At 43.7% G+C, this 9,685-nt stretch overlaps 1 protein-coding gene across 1 annotated transcript in view; it reads left to right on the forward strand.

The window, feature by feature from the left end:
* The first annotated feature begins 2,541 nt into the window (after positions 1-2,541).
* SLC45A1 (solute carrier family 45, member 1) overlaps positions 2,542-9,685 on the forward strand; it is a 7,662-nt gene continuing 518 nt past the window's right edge. Inside the window, exons 1-7 of the mRNA XM_009079526.1 lie at positions 2,542-2,951; positions 3,959-4,051; positions 4,474-4,698; positions 5,730-6,469; positions 7,611-7,764; positions 8,783-8,959; positions 9,659-9,685. The exon at positions 9,659-9,685 is cut by the window's right edge and continues 164 nt beyond it. Of these exons, the coding sequence (XP_009077774.1) occupies positions 2,552-2,951; positions 3,959-4,051; positions 4,474-4,698; positions 5,730-6,469; positions 7,611-7,764; positions 8,783-8,959; positions 9,659-9,685 (1,816 nt within the window). The 5' untranslated portion in view covers positions 2,542-2,551. The remainder of the gene's footprint in view (positions 2,952-3,958; positions 4,052-4,473; positions 4,699-5,729; positions 6,470-7,610; positions 7,765-8,782; positions 8,960-9,658) is intronic.

The following is a 9,685-nucleotide window of genomic DNA, read 5'->3' on the forward strand; positions in this document are numbered from 1 at the left end:
GCTTTTCTCCGATGCTGACGGCCGTGGCGTGTTTGGAGCCCTCGGTAGCCGCCGCAGAAAAATGGGAACCAGATTCTGCCAAAAAAGTATAAACTGATTTTCGTCGCAGCGGTGCCCGGGAGGACTGGTGACCGGCCCCGTCCCTGCCTGCCAAGGACGTTGCCTATGTGCACGCTTTTGACTGTGCAGGTACCAGACAGCAGAGCTAGCATCGCCGAGGCCTTGCAGATTGTGATGTGGCAGTCAAATGTCAACTTCCAAAAATCACAAATAACTATTGACAGTGAAAGCCAGCAGCCACGTACTTGTTTTTCGCACTGAAGAATAGGTTTCCTGCTTTGGTAGATTCACCTGAGTACAGATTTGAGATGTCCTCCAGTGAACAATGAGTAAGTTGGGGAAAATAGGTGAGGAGGAATATAGGCTCAGTTCGCAGTTTTATACTTCTTTTCTGCCGGATCGGTGCGATGCTGTCAGTAATAACCTTTCGTTCCGGGTAATTGCAGACCACCACGTGTGTTTTTAAGCCATGCACAGGGGTTCTTTCCTTCTGTCACTTGCAGTACAATCTCTTTACAATACGAAGTACAGAGCAGGAAGATAAAGGAGGATCTAGTATGAAACGAAACTAGTAGATAATTTTCCTATAGATTATCATAATAATAAAAATAATCATAGATTATTTTCCTATAGGAAAATAACTCCCGGGGTGCAAGTGGCAAGGTATAATAGCGGTGAAGGGGGCCACTAGCACAGCTGCATTGTCATGACTTTGTAAAAAGGTTACCATTCACTTTTGTGAATCTGATCGGGTTTTCATTATGTCTTTTTTCAGGTATCTCTCTCCTCATTTTTAACAAATGCTTATCATGAGGAAATTACTTTGTCCAACAGGCTGATAAAGGTACTCCTGCAAAGTAAGTATTCTGCTTGTGAGAGACACTGATCATAAAACGTTTTCAGTAATTTGTAGAAACAGTGTCAAGGGGAACACTGGTGCAGGTATCTTCATAAAGTTTCCATACACTTCTTCTGTAGGTCTGTGTAGGGGACTTTGTGGCTCAAGAGCTTTCCCAACAAGATGCAGCTTGCTGTTGGTGCTGTGTGATATGGGGGTTGTCGAGGCCTGTAGTTAGAATTATGAATTGCCTGTTCTCTCTTAATGTGATACGCATCTTAGTCTGAAGAGGAGGATTATTGAGGAAGTTATTGATACAATGTTAGCAATATTTCAATAGATGTCTTCTCTCATCCTTCCTTCTCCTCCTCAGGCTCCAAATGCAGTCAAGTTACCCTAACTGCAGTCTTCTGTGAGGTGCTTGGCATTCAGTTTTGTATTGTGCAATGTCTTTTTGAATGCTTGCATGGAGATGAGCATTAGTTTGTGTCATCTATGAAATGACATGTATCATCTACCATGCTTAACAACTGTTGCATCAGCATGATGGTAAACACGGGCTTATGGAGTTCTGCTTTTGACAGTAGTTGGGGATATGCAATGAAGAGTGGCTTTGGGTAGACTAAGAGCTACAGGAAAAGCATCAGTGTGTGAAACATGCAAGATGAAGAAGCAGAAAATGGGAGATGCGTGAGGGTTCTGTAAAGCCAAAGCCAAAGCAGTAGAACAACTGGGTTTTTTTTTCCTCAGGGGAACTGTTTCTATTTCCGGCAAAAAGAGGCAAGAAATCACATGTGATTCATGAAGTCAGCAGATCTGTCGGCATCTATCTGAGATGCTATTTTGGACCCATTTGGCTGTTTTACCACCACACTATGCATGCTTTGGCTGCAGGAATGATTCTCATGAGATCCAAGGAGGCTGTTCAGCGCTTGGGCATCATTAGTCTCTGAAAGAGGAGTAGCTGTTATGAGGGTGGCTTATGGGGTGTGTATCTTATGAATTAATTTGAAACTTCAGTTCCTAAGGATCAGACCCTGTCCTTGCAACAGATATGTGTCTGCTGAATTGAGGAAGAAAGCCAAACTTGGTCATTGCGAAAAAGGTTGTGCATTAAGCCTTGGCTTCAGCACAGGCAGCAGGTCTGGTGGGATCAGCACCAAAAGGATTTTGTACCAAAGTGATTTCATGTTGCTGCAGGGGTCTGGATCTGCTGCGAAGACACAGCTTTGCTTTATTGTAAACGTAGACTGAGGTCATGATTAATCTTTTTAGCTTGAGTGAATTTAACTCAAGTGAATTCTAGATAAATGTAATTCATTGCTGTTGTGGGAACTCCTAGGAAGTGTGACTTATCTGACTGTTAATTGCTTTAAATATTTCAATCTTTATCCCCTGAGATGGTAGGCAGTACCTAGGTAACCAGGATAGTATCTCTGGTGTCTCATTTGTGCATCGACGGAGGGGTCGTGCCTATAAAGCGTATATCCCTTGTGTCAAGAAATGGAGAGAAGAGGTTGCCACTAATATGAAGGCCACACTCCATATGTGAAATGTTGAGAAGTGACTTGAACTTCAGGAAATTAAATTAAACAGAGTTTTTCTTACTCAACCGTTTTGTTCTGAGCTATGTCTTCCAGACGCCTACCCGTGATGATCCCACCATCTGCTACACCTCCCGTCGGTGATGCTGCACTCTGTCCAAGTGTGTCTTCTCAGGAAGTCTGGAGGTCACCAGTTTCAGGCTATTCTGGATTGGTCACACAGCACATAAGTCATCGGGCCAACAACTTCAAGAGACATCCGAAAAGGAGAAAACATATCCGCCCTTCACCACCTCCACCACCAAATACTCCATGTCCTATTGATTTGATTGACTTTGGGGATCTCCAGCCTCAGAGGTCTTTCCTGGAACTCTTGTTTAATGGGTGTATTCTCTTTGGGCTTGAATTCAGCTATGCCATGGAAACAGCGTATGTTACCCCTACGCTGCTTCAGATGGGGCTTCCAGACCAACTGTACGGAATGGTGTGGTTCATCAGCCCTATATTAGGTAACTTTGCTTGACACTGTTTCTTCCCTCATACGTTTTCCACTACGCGGGGTTATTTGTTTTTATTTTCTCTACTTCAGCTGTTCACAAGTATATTCTCTCAAGGTTAAGAAGCGCTAGCCATAATTTTAGACAACCAAATGGAGAATAATTCTTGCTGTGTCTTGCCTGAAATAGGCCCAGTGTGCTCAAAAGATCTGTTCTTTTAAAAGCTTCTCAACCTCTTAAATCTTGTGCAAGTGTAAGAATTGGTTGCTCTGTTCCTGTGTATTAAAATAAGCGAAAGAGGATCAGTGTATCCATTTATGTCCCTATGAAAGAAAGCGTACAGAGACAGTTCCCAAGGGTGTGTTATAAAAAAGCAGAGTGGGATTGCCTTCTCCTGCTTAACTTTTAAAATAAATGAGGCATTCCAATGCTCAAAGACCATTGACTGCTAGTGTTAGGGGCTTTGAATTACTTGCCTTAGTATGGAGGCAGGGCTGGGAGTGTATCCATTACTGTGGATACTACTTGGAAAATTTATTCTGCGTGTTATTGTACTCACGACATGTGCTTTGTAAAAATTAGATAGGCCGCTACTAACAGGTTGAGCCAGATTAATACAGGCAGCTTTCCTACTCAGATACTTTCTTCGTGCTGTCCTCCAAGCTAATCCTGCAGAGCATCTCCCATCTATGGTGGGATAGATGAAATAGCTTGTAAGGAACAGAGTAGTGCATCGTAATGTGTGACTGTTGTGCTCTTACTGTTTACCTGGTGTGAAACTCTGTATTACCGATGCATAGTGAACTGCGATTCAGTGAGCAGCAGCACATTATGTTATGCAGTCCATGGCCTGGGAAATGCCTGGTGGTATACTGTGTGTGTCCCTGGGTGACTAGTACCGACTGGGGATATCACTGCACTATGGTGTCTTGCCTTTAACTGCCTTTTAAGGCATTTTAACTCCTCTGTGAAATAGGCTTGTAGAAAAATCCTGTTTATCGGTGATTCCTTTCTTCTAGGGTTCTTGCTGCAGCCTTTGCTGGGAGCCTGGAGTGACAGGTGCACATCAAGATTCGGGAGGAGGAGACCTTTCATTCTGGTCTTAGCAGTAGGTATGTCTTTTAGAAACGTTGTGCATCTCTGTTTTGTGACATACCCTGCGGCACTAGGCTGAACAAAATGCCCCTGAAGTGTTGGGTATTGTGGGTCTGAAAAAGGGGTGGTGCTTTGGCAGCTGGAGATCCACACATAAAAGCTTCTCAGAGTCTGAAGGGATGATGTTTTGAGGGTCAGCATGTGGGTTTCTTTTGGCCAAAACAAACTCTAGACATTAAGCTTTAATAGTAGAGAAGTATTATGTGCATCCTATAAGCCACACTCATTTCTCAGGCTGTGGTGATCTGAGCAAGAGCAATAGTGCTTGCCACATGACTGTGCTGGTAGTATAATGCTTTTGGAGCCTGGAGCTCTGCAGGCTTCTTTTGCTTACAAGCAGTGACTGATTGATTTTGATTTGATTTGATTTGATTCCCAGGAGCATTGCTTGGGCTCTCACTTATGCTGAATGGCAGAGATATAGGGAATGCCTTGTATGACACCGAGAATAACCACAAATGGGGGATCATTCTTACGGTCTGTGGTGTTGTCCTCATGGACTTCAGCGCAGACTCAGCAGACAATCCTAGTCATGCCTACATGATGGATGTGTGCAGTCCAGCGGATCAAGACAGGGGCCTCAACATCCACGCTTTGTTAGCAGGTATGTTTTCTTGGTGTTTCCTGAGTGATGTGAACCCTGAATAAACAAGCCCTGCTGTGAGAAAACAGAGAGTAAATCCTGGGTCTTTTTCCTGTGCAAGCGTAATGACTGAATATCGAGAGAGGCAGCACTAATTAACTTTGAAAACAAACTTCTGCTTACTGCAAAAAGCTTTAGTAATGACCAAAAGTCAAGCAAGACACAGTCCTGAGTTGTTCATTTGAAGGCTCCTCACATAATTTATAACACTTAGGGAAACAAAATTACTCCTTGAGGGAGGAGGTTTAGCTTCCTTCAGGTGTGGAAAATGTATTTTTTTAGTTGCTCTGTTGAAGGGGAAGGTGCATACTGGGTGCAGTGATCCCTTATTGCTGTCATCTTCAATTGCTGTACTGCCCTGCTCTAGGAGACTTCCACACTCTTGAATGTGTTTGTAAGTAAGAAAGGATAGTGTCATAAGGCTTTCACCGTGTGAATGGAGCAAGAGAGATATATCCGGTACTCTCAAAACTTCCATGTTCATCAGAAGTAATGCAGTGGCAGTTTTCACTCTCAACACATTGCTGAGTAATGAGCTTGCTGCGCTTCTGAAGTAATCTGATCTGTCTTGGATGCAGTGAGATCTGCGTTCCTCTAATTGAGTGAGGAAAATGGATTTTCACTTTCAGGAAAACAGTCTTAGCTGACTGATTGCAGAGCCTTGTCATTAGGCTGGTGGACACTTCTATTTTACAGGCTGAAATAGCTGAAGGTAAGGTGTTTTATTCTTGGCAAAGAAAGAACTATGATTTTTAATTATTTGGGTCATCACTTTTATAGTACTGACTTTCTCCCTCTTTCTGCATCTACACTGCCCTTGTGGCATGGAAAACTGTGTTTATTACTGCATTTGAAGTGAAAAGGGATTGAATGGTAAAACAGAAATAACGTGTTGAATTCTACTCACAAGTCATTAGCAAAATGATGCTGTGCTGTTTCTGACTTGTGGGATTAGGGTAGGAAAAATAATATAGGCTCTGTTTTTCCACCAGGTCTTGGAGGTGGCTTTGGTTATGTTGTTGGAGGAATACACTGGGATAAAACCAGTTTTGGAAAAGCTGTAGGAGGGCAACTTCGTGTCATCTATGTCTTCACTTCAATTATACTGACTATTGCTACAGTGCTGACTCTAATTAGCATTCCAGAAAGACCCTTAAGGTCATTTAGCAGGAAGAAAAAGGTGATGAAGAGTCCAAGTCTTCCTCTCCCTCCTTCTCCACCTTTCTTCTTCGAGGAGGGTGTAAATGAAAACTTTGCTTCTCATAACTCAGCTCACATACATGCAAGTTTTACAAGTCCTGTTTCCCCCATCAGCCCACTCACGCCGAAATATGGGAGTTTTGTCAGCAGAGACAATTCTTTGACAGGAATTAATGAGTTTGCTTCATCATTTGGGACTTCAAATATTGACAGTGTGCTTATAGACTGTTTTACAGGCAGGCACAGTAGTTACATAGCGCTTCCAGCTAGTTTGCCCAGGCAGCCTGTCAGTGTTGGCATTCCTTGGGTGCCTGATGGCTGTTACCAAAGAGAAAATGGAGTTCTGGAACAAGGGGAGAGCAGCATAACACTGGGGCCTGATGGTGACGTGCTGAGAGTGGGCTCACTGGATGCGATAAAGCCACGGTCTTCAGGAATCTTGAAAAGACCACAGACCTTAGCCATTCCAGAGATCATAACAGGACACTGCCCAGAGAATAACAGAAGACGAAATGTAACCTTCAGCCAACAGGTAAGAGCCGGAAATCAATGATACGCTCATGTAAACATGAGCGTAATTAATCTCTTCATATAGTTTTAAACATGTGGTGTACAAATTCATCACTAAGCTCCTGGCAGCTTGTTAATAAAAGTCATGCTGGCAACAGCACACCTGCTCTGACTTCATCAATAAAGTAGTGGGTAGAGTGCGAATTATGACTGGCAGTCTGTCAGCTGCCTCTGTTAAGGTGGCAGAAATGGGAATGTCTCGACTCTTATCCAGCCTTGTGTGAAAGTTAGGTTGGTACTTTTAGCCCTGCTTCACCACCCAGGGAGCTACCACATGAGAGCAGAAAAAGAAATATTTTTATTGAGCCTTATCTTCCCTTTCCACAGAAAGACCTGCAAGCTAGGGCCAGGGATAGGATTCTCCCATGAGCTTCTTCTTATGGCAGTCATTACATCTGATTCCGTCAGGGAGGTGAGGTTTCCCTTACCGAGGGATAAGACTGACTCACCTCCCCCTGTTGGTGATAACTTGGAATGTCTGAGACCTCTGTATGCTGGCCCAGTTTTTTATGATCTGAGATGAGGTAAACTGTCCTCCATTGTTTTTGGTTTGATTTTGGGGTTTGTTTTGGGGGTGGCCTTTTTTTTGTTTTGTTTGTTGTTGCTGTTGCTGTACTTTGACCCAGTTTGTCAGACCAGACTTTGTTAGGGCCAGGATTTTACATACTGTACATGTAGAGGTTGAGCATCAAGGTTAGCAAGCAATGAGAATGTGTTTCAATTAATACCAGCATCTTCTTCCTCAGTGTCTCTAAAACTTCAGGATCCAAATTCACCTGAACGTGGGTACATCTTCTATAAAATGCAGTGGAATTTATGCATCCTCTATGCATATCTGGATCTGGTTGCCAAGTACCCTAGTGAAGTGAAGAGTACTGTTTTAAGTATACTGAAAGCTGCAGTTAGTGCTGCACTTTAGTAGTTGTTCTAAGGCTGAATTTAGAGTTTAGCTTAATTCACTTAAACTCCAAGTCAACATACTCCAGCAGCAGAGTTTAACTTTCAGACGATCAGATAGGTGTGCAGTATCGCATACATTTGCTTAAAAGATGTTTGGGTTTTTCTTAACTGTGTTTGTTGACCTGGGAGTTCTTATGGTGCAGGTTGCTAATATCTTGCTGAATGGTGTTAAGTATGAGAGCGAGCTGAATGGATCAGGCGAGACCTCTGAGCAGCCACTCTCCATGAGACTTCTTTGTTCGACCATCTGCCGGATGCCCAAGGCTCTTCGTAACCTCTGCATCAACCACTTCCTAGGTATTCGGAGAGTGCTGTCTTGCTTTCACGGGGAAGTAATCTGCCTTAGTTGAACCTTTTTCAATATTTTATCTATTGCTGCAGTGGCCTTGATTTGTTCCATATACAGTTCCCAGAAAGGTACCTTCTGATACTTAGTTTCTCAGAACACCGAGAAAAGCAAAAACAAGAACACCCAAACAAACCAGTAAACCCTATGTCCTCAGAAAGGGAACAACAATAGCCTAATTCTAGGTATGTGGAGTGTTTACATCAAGCAGAAAGATAAGATGAGTTGTGTTTTCTTGCTTACACCTGTGACTGGCGTTTGCTTTCCTCCCTTTGACAGAATGTGTATGAGGTACAGGAACAGGCCACAGGAAGGTGTGAAATGTGGTGCTGCAGGAGTGCCTATAGCCAGTTTGCTGTTACTTTTACTCCTAACCAGTGTGTGACTGAAGGGCTTGCAAGCAATCCAGTTGACACAAAATTGGGCCGAAGGTACCAGCTAGTTAATACTCATTGGCTGTAAAAGGAATTAGGAGATTGTCTGCATCAATGGCCTTGATGCCGATTTGTGAGTGGGAGTTTGTAAGTGTGTCAGAGGCACTCCGGAATCTGTAGCCATGACAGAAGTGCTCCTTCCAGTTCTATGTGGGAGGATAACAGCAATCTGAAATTACTGTGGGATGAGCCACTCTGTTAAATTGAGCATTGTGTCCTGTCAGAACCTGAAAGGAACTCAGACTGCTGTCATCTATTTTTCTGTCTTGCTAAACCAGTATTTTGTGGCCTTTAGTCAGCCTCTAGGATTCCACTTAGTAATTTAAATGGTAAATCTTGGTCTTTAAAATCCTGAATGTCTTCAACTAATATTGCAGCATAATGCACAGGAAACAGTGGTCTCAGATAAATGTGGCTGAATGTTATGTAATGCTCAAGTTGTACCACCAAATGCGATTTGTAATATAGCTGATAACCTCCACGAGGCGAAACAGATACTCTGAAAACCTAATGGGTTACTTCCTGCTTTTTTCAGGGTGGCTTTCATTTGAGGGAATGCTACTCTTCTATACCGACTTCATGGGAGAAGTGGTGTTTCAAGGGAATCCAAAAGCACCTCACGACTCAGATGAGTATCAGAAATACAACGCTGGGGTCACCATGGGCTGCTGGGGAATGTGCATCTATGCATTCAGTGCTGCTTTCTATTCAGGTATTTGGTACAGCCCTCTTAACTACTGCTATGAGAAAAGATACACATGCTCCTTAAAAGCGATGTTTCTGCAACAAGTAGCCCAGCATTTATGTTGCACATTGCCTATCGCGTGGCACAAGTGCTGAAGCAGTGTTCTTTTTCACTGTATTACTTCTGCTAGTTAGCTTGGCCTGCACTGATGGCAGGTAAGGTGAACAATCCAGTGGAAACATATCTATCTTAATATGTAGGTCCTTTCGCAAGTGGCATTTTCAATGTACATTGAATCCAGAAATACATGCAGGTACCATAGGCACAGTTCTGGTGCAGCAGCACTCAGTACCCGTGTGTCCCTGGCAGAGCACTCATATGTCATGCAACACCCCAGCACTTTATCGTGTTTGTCGTGCATCTGCCTTCCCACCCCCACCAGTTCCCATTTACCTCCTCGGGGACGGGCAATGCCAGGCTTCAGCTCTGCTGTGCCCTCCATGCAGATGGGTCAGCAAGGCTGTGTCATGGCAGCAGGATTTGGAAAGGGGTCCTTGGCACTCATGTGCAAGCCGCCACTTACTTGGAGGTACAATGGTTGCCACTGAGATGTGGCTGCCTAACTGCAAGACTGTGGGGCCAGAAGGTACACCTTTCAGGCCCACTGACCAGCTAGCAGTGGGGAGGGCTGCAGTTCACCCTGAATGCCATGCCATTTTATTGCAGCCATGCTGGAGAAGCTGGAGGAGCGGT

Source organism: Acanthisitta chloris, unplaced genomic scaffold, assembly GCF_000695815.1.
Source record: "Acanthisitta chloris isolate BGI_N310 unplaced genomic scaffold, ASM69581v1 scaffold42237, whole genome shotgun sequence".
In the NCBI taxonomy this organism is placed as follows: Eukaryota; Metazoa; Chordata; class Aves; order Passeriformes; family Acanthisittidae; genus Acanthisitta; species Acanthisitta chloris.